Source organism: Silene latifolia, chromosome 3 (assembly GCF_048544455.1).
Source record: "Silene latifolia isolate original U9 population chromosome 3, ASM4854445v1, whole genome shotgun sequence".
NCBI lineage: Eukaryota > Viridiplantae > Streptophyta > Magnoliopsida > Caryophyllales > Caryophyllaceae > Silene > Silene latifolia.
This window is the reverse complement of record NC_133528.1, coordinates 63,146,633-63,164,021: the sequence shown is the minus strand read 5'-3', so window position 1 is coordinate 63,164,021 and position 17,389 is coordinate 63,146,633. Positions and strand designations below refer to the sequence as shown.

At 35.9% G+C, this 17,389-nt stretch overlaps 2 protein-coding genes across 2 annotated transcripts; both read right to left on the bottom strand.

The window, feature by feature from the left end:
• Nucleotides 1–2,884: 2,884 nt before the first annotated feature.
• LOC141649149 (uncharacterized) lies at nucleotides 2,885–3,265 on the bottom strand. The gene has a single exon (XM_074457845.1). The coding sequence runs from the start codon at nucleotides 3,263–3,265 to the stop codon at nucleotides 2,885–2,887; it is 381 nt and encodes a 126-aa protein (XP_074313946.1).
• A 1,017-nt stretch (nucleotides 3,266–4,282) lies between these two features.
• On the bottom strand, nucleotides 4,283–14,042 carry LOC141647683 (uncharacterized). Its single transcript, XM_074455973.1, has 6 exons — nucleotides 13,856–14,042; nucleotides 8,448–8,601; nucleotides 6,574–7,712; nucleotides 5,850–5,945; nucleotides 5,635–5,772; nucleotides 4,283–4,653 (listed from the first exon to the last, which is right to left on the bottom strand). The coding sequence occupies exons 2-6, from the start codon at nucleotides 8,545–8,547 to the stop codon at nucleotides 4,507–4,509; spliced, it is 1,620 nt and encodes a 539-aa protein (XP_074312074.1). The 5' UTR covers nucleotides 8,548–8,601; nucleotides 13,856–14,042; the 3' UTR covers nucleotides 4,283–4,506.
• Nucleotides 14,043–17,389: the final 3,347 nt, after the last annotated feature.

The following is a 17,389-nucleotide window of genomic DNA, read 5'->3' as shown; positions in this document are numbered from 1 at the left end:
AACTGAAAGTCATATTTGCTAAAGTCGATCTTATATAAATATAAAACACAATAAATTAGAGCTGGTTATGTGTACAATTCGTATTCATATTGTTTTTACTAAATGATAAGTCATGAGTTTAAAACATGACTAGAATATAAAATTATAGACCTGTCAAATTTCGACCTCGCCCTACTCCACCCGTTTTTTTCAAGATCAATACTCGAATCATAACCTGTTTAATCCAAACCCAAAATGATCTCATTAATTTAGGATCGGGCCCTTACTCGAACTGGCCCATTGGTCAAGAATAAATCAAGATTGATTTTTATTAAATATTACTCCCTCCGTCCCGGTCATTTGTTGTCCTTTTCCATTTTGGGGTGTCTCAGTCATTTGTTGTCCTTTCTATTTTAGGAATGCATTTGATGAATAATTTGTTCATTCACACTCAACTTAGTCCACATGTCATTTAGTAATTAACTCTTTCCACTTTTCTTGGTCTTTGTGCCAAAACAAAAGGACAACAAATGACCGGGACAGAGGGAGTAATATTTATATATTTAAAAAAATATTATTTTTAGTACTTTAAATTTCAAACATAGTTAAAAAATCAATTTTATGTAACTTTTATTACTTGTAATAATAAAATGATTCTTAAAATAACTTAATTTATATATTCTTTCAATATTATTAATGCAAATATTAAATATGATTATAATATTAATATTAAATATGCATTAGTTTTAAAAAATATATTTTTCCGATCTATAAAAAGGCGTTATTTTCTAATTTTTGACCCGCACTCTTACCATAACTTGACCCGTGACTCATATGACTCGACCCGTATTTTCACCCTACCCATATGATCCGACCCGTTTAACAGGTCAATTAAAAATTTGAAACAACATATAGGATAAATAACCTCACTTAAATAGTGAAAAACATTATCGGGGAAAAATCTGAAACGAAGCCACTCTTTATGTAGAGTACCGTATCTTCTACTGAAATAAAGTAAAAATATAGATGACAATTACTCCATATTATTTACAAATTACAATGGTAGAAAACCCACCCTTCTACCCTCGTATACACATTAAAAATTCATGGAAAAAACAAAAATAAAATAAAATAATGAAGCATGCAAGATAGTTATTCTAAAATTATAGAGGAAGTGATCAGTTAGACGACCTCAATTATGAAACGTCCATTTTTGTAAAAGAAAAAATATTCAGTTTTATTAATAAATAAATAAATTGTTTTCTTATGTAATGAGTCTGTCTCACAAAATCACAAATTTTAAAATAAGAGTGTCTTACACGGTGAGACGGTACATTCTTATAAAATAAGAAATAAAAAAAAATTATTTAATGCTTAATAAGTAAGTTGTATTTTCACATTACGGAACCGTCTCACAACTTCAGATCATCTTAACTTAATAATTACTGACAACCACAATAGTTGATGGAGTATTATTTTACCGTTCTTAGATTTGTCAATTAAGAAATGCAGGTGATGAGATTTCATCAAACAAAGAAGAAAGTGTTTGTGGATGTTGTCGCGAACTCACGATTAATCCAATTTTGCCGACAACAAAAAACTGTAAATTAATTTATTTATTTTTGGTGAACAAAATTTAAATTATTTTATTACCATGACATATCAATTTTCTTTAATTTTGGTAAATCACAATTCTTACCTAAAATTTAATCCATTATTTTTTTAACATTGAACTAGTATAGATCCCGCGCAAATGCGCGGTTTTTTAGATAGGAATATTAGAGAATGTAACAATTATATTATTGGTATTTAATAGTGTAAATCCCGCATAATTGCGGTATATATAGAGGTTTTGTTTTTAGTTATTACTTAAATATTTTAAATTGATACATTATTAATTTTTCATATTTATCATATACTCATCGTATTTCGATATGAGAAAAAAATGAACTATGAACTTCAAGAGAATTTAGTAAAGTTATAAAATATGTTTAATGATTTTTTCTTTAACATAAAACTAATGATTACAAATAATAAATTTTCTCAAATTCTGTTAATGATTTTTTATTTTTTTTGTGATGAAGCTAATTATATCAGTTTAGAAAATCCGGTTTAATATTTTGTTTTATACAAAATGTGTCAAGTCATTCTCTCATATATAATAATAATTAGTACATAACAAAAGTTTAGAAATTTACAGTTTATAAAATAATAGTGAATTTATCTTTTTTAATTAAATTATTATAATTAAGATTTTCAAAGAAAATACTATTATTTGATTAAAAGGTTATATTTTGATGAAATGATAATAATTTAAAGAAAGAAGTATTTTTGTTTTCTTATTTAGCTTGATACTTTTTGGAGGAAAACTTTGGAGAATTTTATTCTCTTAGTATATAGGAGGATTCATTCCAAATTTTATACCTTCAATTTTTTTTATTTCACGTAATCGTATTTTAATATGAGAAAAAAAAATGTAGTATGTCATGAATTTTTTTTAACACAAAGTTAATGTTTTTATTTTATAACTTTGCTTAATTTATCTTAATGAGTTTTTTTCACGTATCTAATAATATTATTTTATTATTTTATAAAGTTTAAGTATGCATTAAGTCATTTTCGAAGAAAAATTAACGATTTTGTATTTTATAATTTTATACTCCTTTTATTTTATTTTTATTAAAATAATATTATATAATTATAATCTAGAATTTAATAAAAAAAGTCATGCTTTAGGAAAAAGATTATAGTTTAATGAGAAAATTTTATTTCCTTCCTTATATAAGTAGGTGGAGTTTGGAGGGAAAACTTTTGAGAATTTTTATTCTCTTAGTAGTAGGGGGGTTGAATGTGAGATTCTTTTCTAAAATAGAGGTTTTTTTTTTAAATCAACGGCCCGAAGGCTTTACTCAATTAATAACTTATCAAAACGAACAGCAGAGTTTGCAGACGATGGTAATCCATCATCCCATACAACTTTACCCGACACACGAGGAAAACAATGAGCTAAAGCATGAGCTACACAGTTATTGTTACGAGACACATGTGACCAAATGACCGACTGAAACTTAGTACTACAAATAAGTATGTCTTCGATCAAGAGTGCGAAGCCACTTCGTCCCGTCTTCCTGTCTTTAAGAGCTTCGATAACCTGTAGACAATCGCTCTCAACTTCAACATTTTGAATCCCTCGCTGCACCGCCTCCTCCAGCCCATCAAGCACCGCACACGCCTCAGCCACAGGAACCTCCCAACTTTGCTCTCGACCCGTTGACACGCCCCACATCACATCTCCATTTGAGTCTCGACACACGACCCCCGTAGTAACTCCCTCGCCCTCCTTTATCCCCGCGTCAACATTAATTTTAACATACCCAGGCCGCGCTCCCTTCCACCCTCCTTCCTCCCTCTCCCCACTCTTCAATCTTCCCGCGCCTGCTGTACCCCGAGCTTAGGGAGTTATTGTAATAAGTCTCCCTTGTGACGGGTTAAAGCTTAGGGAGTTGCAAATGATTTGTCTTATCCACCCATGTGAGTTTTACTTGACCCGTCCCAAGCTTGTGTCGGATATCGACCGTCACAAATGAAAATTTGTGTAGTTATTGAGAGACAGTCTCTCAAGAAACTTACTAAATACTCCCTCCTATTCTATATATATTCTTCCCCTTTCCTTTTACCACAAGAAATAATAAATTGAATTTGGACCACACAAAACACACTACCCCACATGCCATTGAATTTGGACCACACAAATCAACCTAAAAAAGGAAATAGGGAAGAAAACTCGAATAACCGAATACAGAAATAGGGAATAATATATAGAATAGGAGGGAGTATATTTTTCTTACTAATTATATTAAAGTATAAAGTAGAAGACCTGAAACAGATCTTTAGCTACCAGATGTCACAGGCTCATAACTTCACAGGCCTCTTCGTTTTTTTTTACTAGGAAGAGAAATTCCAACCGGGTAGGTACGCTGAACTGTCACAAATAACATTATACCTTCAGTGGTACAATAGCACCATACAACCAAGTTATATCTTATCGAGCTTATGTGTAATTTTATTGAGCTTTCTTAAAGTTAATTTTTTTTTTGTTTAAGTGAGTGAATTCATGAATTTTATGGTATAGCTCGACTTCTTTAAAACAAAACTCGAAAACTTTATTATATAGCTCGGATTCTAGAGCGTACAACTGGGTACAACTGGTTGTAGGATCTATTAATTGGTGAACTTTTTGTTTACTTGCCATAAATTGTATCCAAAGCATAAATGACGTATCACTAGGAAAACCAATGCAGTATTTCAAACAGAATAATTATCAGATAGCATTATAAAATAGGATCCAACATAAAGGTCGCATTGAAACACATAAATAAGCTACAATCAAACGACCCCTAAGCGTAGTCTTAATATGCTTACCTGAGATTCCTCTTTTAGAGGAAAGAGTTCGCCTACTACACGTGTTAAAACATATTTACAAAGAATAGGGCAACTTCTACATGCATGCATATATGCTTCAATTTATTAGCCATTTGTATCGTCAGGCGCAGCCGGACCCTTGCAGATGGGGCACGAGTTCTTCATTGATAACCATTTCTTGATGCATTTCACATGGTAATCGTGGCCACACGCCTTCACTATCCCAACATCGTCCATATGCTGGTACTCGTCCTGCATTCGTACAAGTTGATTAGAGTTCAATTCGGAGAGACCATAGCTTATGCATCTAATAGCACCATATACCAAATTTGCTAATTTGATGGGCAATCAAACAGAGAGATACAATTTTGTAAGGAACTTCTTCAGCTTTTTTGGCTACCTAACAAAAGCATATAATTCCTGCAAATTTCAAGATCCCATGAATTTATTAGGCAACCAAACACGTAGTCAAGTACTAGTATTTCGCTTACAAGTTAAGTCTCTGGGGGGTTATTTGACCAGTAGATGGGGTTATTTGATCATTTCTAAAATATCATCGCAAGTATTTTCCCATGAAATAGGCAGGCAGGCATAAGAGAGTGTATGATATAAAACAAGGTCTTAATGTGAAATCGTGAACAATCCAAACTAAACTCTCTTCAATTAGTAGAGCAAGCTAGTGTAGGTGATAATGCATCTACTTCACCGTTTGTTCATGTGGATTCCCACATGTCCCTTCTTTGACTCCCAAATCAATTCACTACCTTTCCATTTTGGGTAATAAACAAACTAAAAACTACTCCATCCTTATCTGAGTGTAAGCCTCAAACTCCTCATGTATTTTGCATCTCTCAAAATAATTGTCCAAAAACAAATGTATTACTCCCTTCATTCCACTTTTATTGTCCTACTTGGGAAGATTTAAGAAATAGATGTATCATTATTACTCTACCCCTCTAATTAAGAAGAATGGCGACAATATTATTTTGATAGAGAGGGGTAGTTAAAAGATTAGGCGTAATAGTGGTAGTCCAACCATTTTAGCACCAAATCTAGAAAGAAGACAATTAATTTGGAATAAATTTCGGAAAAAAGAGGACAATAAAAGTGGAATGGATGGAGTATATTCAAAGGAGGGGATTCAACTATCACGAAAAACACTCTACAAGAGTTATAAGCAAGTGTATCATTATAGCTACTTGGCATGCTCAATGAACAGAAAGAGAGCTGTACCAAGCAAATAACACATTTTCCTTCCTCCTGCACTTGATCTGATGAACAATACACACTCTCTGTCAAGCACTTTTGTAACAAATCTTCCCTAACCCCAGTATTCACACTTCCAATCCTCTCCCCAAGTGCAAGCAGATCCTGTTTAAAAATAACGGCTAGTTAAGAAAAGAATGTATAAAAGCACAAGAATAGAAGTCCCGACAAGCAAAAGGAACCTCATAGCTCATGCTGTCTATGTCCAACCGCATGTCTCGATGATGATCCAACATACTCCTGTTCCCGTAGAAAGAGCGATCAACAATCATGTGTCCCTGAAAAAAGTTAATCCAACCAGCGTGATTAAAGGAAAAGTGAGAATGAAATATACATGTATGCTCACTTTTTATCACCCTTTCCTTTTTTTCCTAGTCTCCTTACTCGCTTTTTAGAAATAATAAGCACAACGCATACAGGCAATTAAGTCAGCTCGCAATCTAGCATGCATGGGATTTTGTCTATACCCCATCACAATAAATTCAGACAGAATTTTGTCTATAACCCACAGGCCACCACAATATATTTATGACAAACATATTACTCGACATAGATTTATCATTGTTGAATCACTAACCAAACAAAGGTTTTAATCTCAAAGACAATCCTGCCAAAGCTTAGTATGTTTCATTTAAGACTGATCACCTAAAAGAAAGAGCATCTAAAAAATGAAATAATATGTATCAACTACCAAATAATAACCAACTCCATGTTTGGATGGAATTATCTGGAAGTGAGGCGGGCAGAAAGGGACAGTTCCCACTCATTCTCCTCGAAGCAAAATAATTCCAGCATAAGCAAATTTTGGAAGGGGGACCTTGTCAATTTACTCCTCGCATTCATTAAAGCTGTTGCAGCTTATAAAAACGTAGAAATAATGGAAAGGAAACATCAAAAGTTGCATACCTCGGGTGTCAGGCGGCCATGGGTGCTGGTATCCTCAGAAAACAGACGATATCTCTCAGAAGACAACCTTGGTCTGCCATTCCTATCTCCATTCCGCCATCCAGTGGGGCCAAATGGTCTTAAATGTCCAGAGGAATGGCTCTCCCCAACTCGCTGCAGGTCTTCATTGGGAGGAACCATATGGCCCATACGCACATTCCCCGCAGAGACTCTACTATTTGGGGCAGATCTGTGGGCATAACCACTACGAACTCCTCGTGTATGTGAGGGAATAGTATGCATATTTGGAGAAGCAACATTGTTTCTGCTAGAAATGTGTTCCTGATGGTATCCAGCAAGCTCTCCCGGAGCAGGGCTAACATGGCTTCCAGCAAAGAAGTGACCACTCTCATGGCTGATGTTACTAGAAAGTATTCTCCCATGGGGAACACCAGAAAGGTGTAATGGAGTCCACTCAGGCAAGGGAGCACTTGAGTTCTGGTTGGTGTGATCTAAGTACCCCGGATGATCAACTGGAGGTCTACTTGAGCTAGGATGATGGTAAGAGTAATGACCTGGCATATGGGTCCTACAAGCATCTGACTCCAAGTCTACAGCCGATCGGCTTCTTACGTTCCTAACAGAGCTCTCACCTCCAATTGAAAGGTGACTGGCTCTGTAACTGGGAGGAGCTGTCAAAGGTTCCCAGTGATTTTGCGGAGCATCGAAAGTTAACTTCTCCTGCCTTAATTCCGACAAAGAAGATGCACCAGATGAACTTCCAGTCGAATAATATCTGTTTGTGCTGCTCCTCTCACTCATAGCAGGAATCCCAGGGCTTTTCCGTTTGTATGGGCCCCTCCCATTACCCATTGAAAGGTCAAAGAGACTACTCTCAACTCCATAACTTGACGATGATGCATAGTGACCATGAGTTTCAGGAACAGTACAGACATTGGGAGCAGAAGACTGATGCAAAGAGTCACGAGTCGGATCAGAAGAATCAAGTTGATGGCGGGGTGGATTAACCAACTGGGAGGATGAAGAATATCCATTCGATCTTGCCGCATTATTCCACTGAGAGGCATAATGAACTTGGTCTGCTGATCCATTTTCACCAGGATGAAAAATCGGGCTATTCTCTGTAGAATTAGTCCTAGCTGCAATTAAATGTAACTGGAATAGGTGAGAAATAGAACAATTTCTATTATACATTTAAAATTTTAAATCCAACATCTATAATTTTATAAGCAAACTATGTTATATAATATTTCAACTGAAATGAATATGCTAACATTAAGTTACCATTGTACAACCATGTTTGTTACCATTGTACAACCATGTTTGTAAGTAAAATATTTATCTAATCAAAGTGTTAACATACTATAGCCGCTTACATGAAAAATCTATCCCTGTATTCACCACTCCTTCACTAAAAATCCATTTGACAAAAAATAAAAAGCTGCTAAACCACAATCATTAGGTCTTGAGCATAAGCACATGAAGGCCTTAAGGCATTTACGAGTGATTATACATTTAAATTGTCACCAAAACATGATAATGCCTAAAACAAGGAATGCACGTTAAAGACTTAAGGCACGACTCATAAAAGCATAACCCCATGAGGACCTTTATGACATATTGACTGCAAACAAACATAATACTGTTTGGTTTAAAATGACCAGATCTACCTATGACACCTTTCAAAATATTCATTTAAAACTCAGTTTCAAGTAAAATGATGATGCATCAGCATGTAATATTGGTGGATCATGTTTGTTCAAATTGCTGAGAAGACATACTGTACCAACGTGAATGCACAATAATACTACCATGGCAGATTATTATTATAACCCCTGTAGAGTGAAACTTATAGAGCAATTATTTCACAGTACCAAAATGAAGGTACAGGTCTTCAGAATGTAGCCTATTCCATTGTTGATCTGGCTCGGCGTCAAACGTCTGTGATGTGTTGTAAATATGTCTATGTGCCATAATTACACCAGCTACATTCACCGTAACTTGAGCACAAATTAGAAAATTCGTAGCCTGCAAATGAGTTAAAAATCATGAGCCAGGAGTCCTCCAGCCTTGCAGTAAAGATCCACGAATTATGACTAATCAGCTATTAAATAAAGCATACGAGCATATGAGTACTAAAGAAAAGGAGGAAATGCTAACACCAATTAAAAATACAGTCAGACCTTGTATAGGCACCAGAAACTCAATAAAAATCCAGAGAACTTTACACTGAAGAAAAGAAAATGGTTTAACTCCATATGCTCCTACCCTCACTATAAGCTATAGCTTGTCAATAATGCTTTCACTAACAATCATAAGAAGTTACTCCCTCTAATAGGCAGCCAGGTCAGCTGACATTTCATATGTCTATGCAACTACTAAAAGAGTCTGAACAAATCAATGTTCGTTCACAACTTAAAGTAGCTATGATAACCTTCTGGAACTCTTTTGATCCTATGGCCTTACTCCCCCACTGCTAACTGCAACCTAGCATATAAAATTATTCGCTCAACAACTTGAGAAGTTAATGAAGAACAGAAGCTAAATTCATTGTCTTTAACATATACAAATATAAAACGAGAGCTAGTCAGTAGTCTGGCCAGTCTCACAGAAAACAATCAGATACAAGTTTTTGTTGTGTTTACACACTCCTTCCTTCAAATCTGCCGAGGGAAAAAAAAAAAGAGACACAAGACTAGTCGCTGCAGTACATAGTTACCTGACTGACAATAATGCTGTCAGAGACCTACCTAGGCATGAAAAGAATTTAAGACAACTATAGAATAAGACCTACAGAATTTTATAACCACAGCATTGCTAACAGATTCCTTGTCAGTTGACCACCGGTCATAAGGGCATACCAGGATCCAAAGCCTGGCACTAACTAAGGTTGTTTCCCAGTAACAAACTAGCTAGACACAGTTCAGATGACATTGAATTATGAAAACTTTCTGACAGATAAATAATCCCATACAAAAAGAAATTAAGCCGGGGGACAATAGTCCTACTAACTTAAAATTACAAACTACCTCGATTCCTTCGAAGAAGGGTATCTGAGGAACCAATTGCACATGCTGCTTTACCTCATAAAGAAACAATATTGGAACAAGAAAACTATTGTTGTTTTGCATTGATGATACCAACAAAATTGTTAGGTCTACAGTTGAAGAAATGGTATGAATTAGACATTTTTTTCAAATTAGAACACTTAGTAATTATTTACTAGTCCATTAAAAAAATAAGCAACAAACAATCAATTTAACAAAATAAAGTGCAACTTTCATAACTGAGGGAGGTGAACACCCTGATAAAGATAAAAGAAATTTCAGAGGGCGGTAACAGCTGGATCGCCTAAAGTGAAGTCAGGGAAAAGAGGTGACGGCTTAAAATGCCAAGTCACCAAATAAAATATACATCCCAGTCATCAAACAATCATGTCTCTCAAAATAATATAGGACGAGAAAGCGTTTTTGTGATCACCTATAGAAATCTATGCATTTACAACCACAGAAATTAAAAAAGTTACTCAGAAAAAAGATGAACGACTGCATTTTTAAAACAATGGAGCTAATGAAAACAACAATTCATGAAGGCAGGATGGCAAAGAACTACATCAACAGGTTTATGAACATGGGATTGCAGTCAAAGACAATGAAATAATTTTAAATCCCAATGGTGCATGTCAAAAGCTATGGCTCGTAAGATAATAGGTGTCCACTGTCAACGAAGTAAAGACTTCCAGTGATGCATGATGTAAATGACACAGGATACAAAGAAGTTATCATGTGAAGAGAGAAGTGAGATAGAGTGAGATGGAACACAATATATGCCACACATACTTTAGAGGTCATTTGCTTTAATTCATCATAAAAGCGAAGCAAAATATTAGCTGCATTGAATAGTTGGGTCTTTAGCTCCATTGAAAATGCAAGTTTACATGCAAAGGAAGATAGTAATTTAACAAAAAAAAACTTGCAGATGCTCAATTCATGATGCAAAAACACTTGAAAAAATTGATAAAATTTAAAGATACTGAAGCAAGTAAGAGAGATGCATGATACACGTGTTAATCAAGAAAATAAGATGCAAACAATCCAACATTTTACTCTCAAAACTGCAAGGAGGTTTATAAGGTTTGTTTGTGGTAGACTGGTAACAATGTGTACACAATTCCAAGGTGTCCACGTTAATCAAAATAATCAACAGTTTGCTCAAAGGAAAAGATGTATAGATCTCAATCAAATTTCATCATCTATGTTGAGGCATCCAGATGTAGTTTTACTTCACCTCCTGATGCGAAAAATCCGTAGCTATGCCCAAAATAAATTCACATTTAAGCAACATAGCACACCATTCCTCAGTCACCTTTCCCTCATCCCAAAACAAAAAGGGACTTTCTACTTCTCTATTCATCATCTCCATCCCGAAATTAGTGTCCGTAAACATCAAATACCTAGGTTATTTGTTCAAAATTCCACTTCAACAATGGTCTTTGATTGGCATAAAAGTAGAAGCAACGGATTTTGCAATGTTAGGGAACTAGACTCAGCACTTCCGCACTTCCGCACTTCCGCACTTCCACAATACCGGCCGCACTATTAATATTCTTTGAGCAACACTGTTTAACATGCCTTAGTTCATGAAACAAAATTAAGCCAGTGGTGCACAGTACTGAGTTAAACCATAGCCAAAGAAACAGAAATTGTGTAAGCAAAGTTACTTGTTTTAAGCACAACAATAACTTCTAAAAAGTAAACATGCAGTCAAAACATATCTTGACAATATAAAGTATTTACTTGAGCACAAAACTGAAAAGAAAAGGTAAGAACATGTGGAGTACAAAGGAAATATCCAATGAAAAGAAATATTTATATCCAACAAAGCATTACAATATTTAAGTTTTGATAACTAGCTTAACATAAAAATATTCCTATGCCATAAATGAGTAATGTCTAATATCTACATAAAGAACCATCTCGATAGAGAGTTTGTCAAGCAGTGAAAAGGAAAAGGAACTGTAATATTGACAAAACCTACTAATACTAATCCCTGCTTATTCCAAACAGGTCCTCGTCTTTGTTTCTCTCAGGACAATGGATTTCCCACCTTAGGTGCTAAAGTGCAGAAGGCTTTGCACATGAATCCCACCAAATCAAGGCTCATGTGTGGAATCTCCTCATTTAGAAACCACCATAACCTAAGGACAACTGGAAAGGTTTGCTATAAGATCTGCAGAATGCAAAAATGAACCCTGGCAGTAAGGAAATTGCTATAGTCAGAAGAATACCTCCCAAAGCAACACTATTTCAGTCTCTCTTATTCAAACCAAGAAAAGATGTAATCCACAAACCTACTATGGATGTCTGCAACTACCTGAGACCATTCGTTGAGAAATACCACTCTTTCCCCCAACATTAAGAATGCAAATTCAATTTGCACAAACTCCTCCCTCCAAATGAAGGAGATGAGTTCGGAGTCTCTATTGAGACTCGGGGGGTAAAGACAATCAATGTTAAAAACATTGGTAAAAGGTCCATTGGAAATAGCTCCTCTGCAATAAGATAATAGATTATTAGCAGATATACAGTTAAACTAACCATTTGTAACCCACATTTACCAAACATTTTCCGAAATTTATGTTTCTTCGCATCTTAAAGCAACTAGAAAAGGTTGAAATTTCGTAAGCAAGACAGGTAAAAAGAAAAATGCACCTTCAGAAAGCATATCATTTTTACTTTATAAACCCGCAAAAACAAAGAAAAGAACGATGGCCCTTTACATTCATAAAACACTAGGCAAGTTAAAATTTCAAATAGAATTACCACGAAAATAAGATTTTCTTTTTAAAAAAAAAAATCACCATTAAAATGGAGCAAACTATATAGACCATCATGACAAACAAAAGACCGAGCAGAGAAACTAGACATTAACTCCCGGCCTAACCTTGCAACATATAGACGACAATAAAATTTAACTCGATTAAGAAATCCTCCAATCTTTTACAAACAAGAACCACAAAGGCAGAAACGAACGGTCAAAAAGAAAAATCATTAACTAACAACTTAGCCTTGCACCCCTACTCACCCAAATCCTTTACAATAACCCACCATCACAACCACCGTCACCCAATTTCAATTTGTAAATTCAATAGCTCCACCCTGTTCTTGTAGGGGAAGTTACAATGGAAAACTATATTCGGTGTAAAAATAAGACAAGTGCCCGACAAATCTTCCTACCTCAAGCAACAGAGACTAACAGCATACAATCAGAAGTATCGATTGTGGCATTATACGTGGGAAGTGACACAACATCGCGAACAAGTTATAAAAGACCATCAACCTCAAGTCCTAACATCGAAACTAACCCAAAATAGACCATCAGCCTCCATGAAACTAAGCCAGTAAAACCTCACCTCTCATAACATTACAAAGTTGCAACCATTTCTTCAACCAAATAGTGTCTAAGTTAATCGTTTCATCGCTCTTGTTCATGCATAAGATCAAACACCGAAACCAAGGAAGTACCTGATCACAACTAAATTGACCTCAACGACGAAACTATGGGGAGTAACAAGGGCCGTTGCCCAAAAAGATGAAAGCTTGAAAATTTAACTACAATTTTCGATTACTTATTTTTCTATTTTACCTTGATGCATTAAAATATCAGCCCCAAAGTATTAATCTGATACGCCACAGATTGACCTCGTCAAATTAATCGTAATAAACAATTAACAAGGTACTCAATGATTGCCCTCTAAAAATTATTCCTATACCTTTATAAATTTATTTATTTTATTTTATTGTTAAAGCCTTAAATCTCAATAATTTATAACTATTTTTTTGTCAAGTATCATTACAATTGAGGGAAGGGGGTTTCGAACCTGAGACCTATTGTCCACAATACCTCCATCTTAGCCAGTAGACTAAGCCATCTTCGGACGACCAAAAAGATGATGATCAGAGCCGAAATAAAGTGATCGAAAAATAGAATAATTCGCCTATTAAATCATCAAAATCAACCTAAAAAGTAACGAATAATCAAGCGGCAACAATATTAACACGTGATATGATCATAATAATTGCGAATTAATTAGAAATGAGCATAAAACAAATAATCAGATGATGAAACAAAACTAATAGTAGCAGAAAAACGATGATCGGACGACGAAAAAGACGATGATCAGAGCCGCTGAAATTGAAGGAGTACAAATTACGCGGGCAAAAAAGAATGATTAATTAAAGGGTGATCAGATTAAAATGACGATGATGAAGAAAAATTAGACCTTGGAAGAAGCTTAGGCCTTTGATTTTATGGAACGGCGATGAATCGGATAGTCGAAAAGCGGTTGAGAAAGAAGAGAGAGAAAGAAAGGAACAGGAAGAAGAAAAGAAGTTTGGGTTTACAAGGAAGATGGTGAATTTGTGACAAAACAGGTGTAGTTGGGTGGGGATTTTAAAGCAGGCCAAACGGTGGCTTCATCGGATTACTTTCTTCTATTCATTTTGTTTTCCACCGTCTTTTAAATTGAAACGGACTGAACTAAACTCAATTGATCTATACTGAACTCATTTAAATTGAACTAAACTTAGAAGAAAGAAAACTTTGTAACAATAATGATAGGTTTATGCTCTTTAGCTCTTTTATGGACATAAATTATCATTATGCTCTTGTCATTTCTACACCCTCATTTTCCTTCTTATTTCAATCCAATAAATCTGTTAACTACTTACACCAATCAACCACCGGCAGACTAGCCACCGCACCACCACATCCCCTCTCGCAGACCGCCAATCATTCCTTTGCCGGCGAGACCACCCCCTCCTATACCACCTACACCATCGCACCACCGCACCACACAAACCACCTCTGGACAACCACCGACACGAATTTTCTTATTCTATATATAGGAGATTGGCCTTATTTTTTGGTTAAATAGGCTTAGGCAACAAATTATTTTCAATTTTCGTTGATTTTGTCTCTGCATTTCGCAAAAAAGAGTGCTTTGATGTTAAGCTCTTATATGTACATTTTTGTGCAAAACGTCTATTGTGGATTTCCACAAAAGTTGTCTGTAATACCCTAAATTTTAGATGGTGCACTAGGTCGAGTGAGGGACGATACTCAACCGAGTAAACACTACTCGACTGAGTAGTCGTGATCAAGTATGACCTGTGTTAACCCTTGGCCTGCCTAAGTGGCACTCGACCAAGGGTGTCTTACTACTTTTACGGGATTTTAGTCACTATGTGGGCTTCCTTATTCATTTCTCCTTTTAAGCTCAACTACTATGTAAACCTAGTCTCCAAACCCTAGCCAGGCCACCCTTGTTCATAATTCAAATGCATTCAAACAAGTTAGAGAGAGAGAGAGAGAGAGAGAGAGAGAGGAGAACTCAAGAGGATTGTTTGCATCTAAAGACTTCTAGTCCTTTCACCCACCATGTAATTAATTTAATCTTCCTATGATTCATCTTTAAAGTCTTAATTCTTCATATAAGTATAGGTAGGGTCGTACTTAAGCACCTATGGTTAGAACTAATATGCTTAATTATAGATCTAGAAGTTCAGCTATGTGGCAGATTCGTAGGGTAGATTGGTCGTCTGATTTGGGGGACTTAGAAGTCTTTATCTTTGAAAAGTTTAAGCATAGACTAGGGTTTATTTCAAGTTTAGGTTATGCATGTCCAATTTCGTAGCCAGCATCCTTACGGTTTGTCCTGGGTGATTTGTTTATGAACATGTCGCCAAAAGTCCGCGAAATTGATTGTATTGTGGAAAATGGTTATAAATCCTAACTTAGGAGTCTAATCTATTCTGGGTGTGACGCCCCGCGATAAAGCGGAAAATGAGAAGTTTTTAAAACTTTTATTTAATAGATAGAATTTAGTATGAGGGAGTCACTAACATTCAACGGAAGGAAAATGCGGAGTTAAAAACAAGGGTTCATACAAATAAAACGGTCAAAAGTGAGGAAAATATATCCCTCGAATGACATAATGAGAAAGGTGAGTCTAAGCGGTAAACAAGTAAACTAAAAGTCTGGGGTACTCTCTAGCTCACACGTCAAACCCCATATAAGCATCTTCACCAATCTGTCATTCATGTAAACATGAAAGCCACGATCAGTGGGGAGTAACTCAAGGTTCTCCCAGCCGCAAAACATCAAGACGAAATAACAAAGCACATATACAGATAATCAGATTAAATAAGATATGAATGAATTGAATTACAACTATACATATGATCATACATGTTTAAGAATACAAGAATAAGAAAGGAATGAGATAGGCAAGTAAGCAAGGTATAATCAACGTTAAATAATAGAGAAGGGATGTGAGTGAGCAAAATGAAGACCACTTAACCTTAAGCACGCAATTCAACGATACTTTTAGACTATAATTTCCTCGGGTAGGACTACGATAATGATACGGTCCTAGTCTAAATCTGCAGATTCTCGGGTGTACATCCTGATTCGACGTGCGCCAGCACAGCACGCACCCAAGACTCGACTACTAATGGAGAACAAGTACCCCAATCGCCAAAACAGCACGAAAGTGGCGGAGAGACTAAGATAAGACTCACTTGCCATAACAGCACAAGTGGCCAAAAACCGTACTTGCCAGAACAGCACAAGTAGGCTAAAACTGTACTTGCCAGAACGGCACAAGTAGGGCGTAAATGTAAATCAAGCATATATGATAGTATTATGGCATTTCTACAAGAATACGACTCTTACAAGTAATTATTTAATATAATCCTTTCATACTCGTGATGTATAAAAATAAACATTTTATTTCATATTTAAACATGCCGGTTAAATAAAATATAACAAGTAGTAGTGAATAATTTACGTCATGTGAAAATTTACGGAATGCATACAAATCCAATACATGTGACAAGGTGACCCAACCATTAAATTGTGGTGAGCCCAACAATTTAATGGTGGTGAGCCCAAACAAACCAAGATAGTGAGTCCAAAGAAAATAAGGTAGTGAGCCCAACAATTTAATCACCAAAATAAACCACGAAGGCAAAAAAAAAAAAAAAAGGAAAAAAGGAAGCATGAAGGGTATACATACGACATCACTCACCACGACCAACAACCGAGTCACCAACCGTGGTTATGGCCGTGCAACCACCAGCCCTTGCCACCCACGGTCAGCTCCCTAGCTGCAGCCACACCGCCCTTCACCCTCCCCCTTGTCCCGCACAAAAACAGTCCTCAAAACAGGAAGTAAATCAGTCCTGAATACGGTATAAAACAAGGCTCCACAGTCCAAAACCCGAGTTTTCCAAGCGGCAAAAATCAAGTATACAAGTGACGACATTAGCATGAAGATACAAGTAGGAAAAAGGACTCGAGGGACTATTTAATCCATCCCAAAACAGTCCTAGTAATGCATACAACCCGTCCCTAAAACTCAGCATGTATCCGTCTTAATTTTAGTTTTTAATTCCTCCATTTCGACTGCCCATAGCGCTACACAAACCAAACAAAAAATGATACCCAAAACAAAGTTCAAAACAACAGAGTCACGGTTTAAAACTGCATTCAGTGACTCTGTTTCGATCCAGTTTTAAGATGGAACTAATTCGGGGTTTGGGACGGGGTTGAGCAGGCTTGAGACATGGATAAATACCATAAAATTTCTTCATAAACTACCCAGAAAATCCAGCAAGATAGTAAGCATTTACTCGAAAGGAACAACAAGCACACAGGCTACACATAACACTCATAACAAGCTATACATGAGACCAAGTCGTGAGACACACAACAGCCATGTAATTTAACCACAAGTACTACAAAAATCGAATCC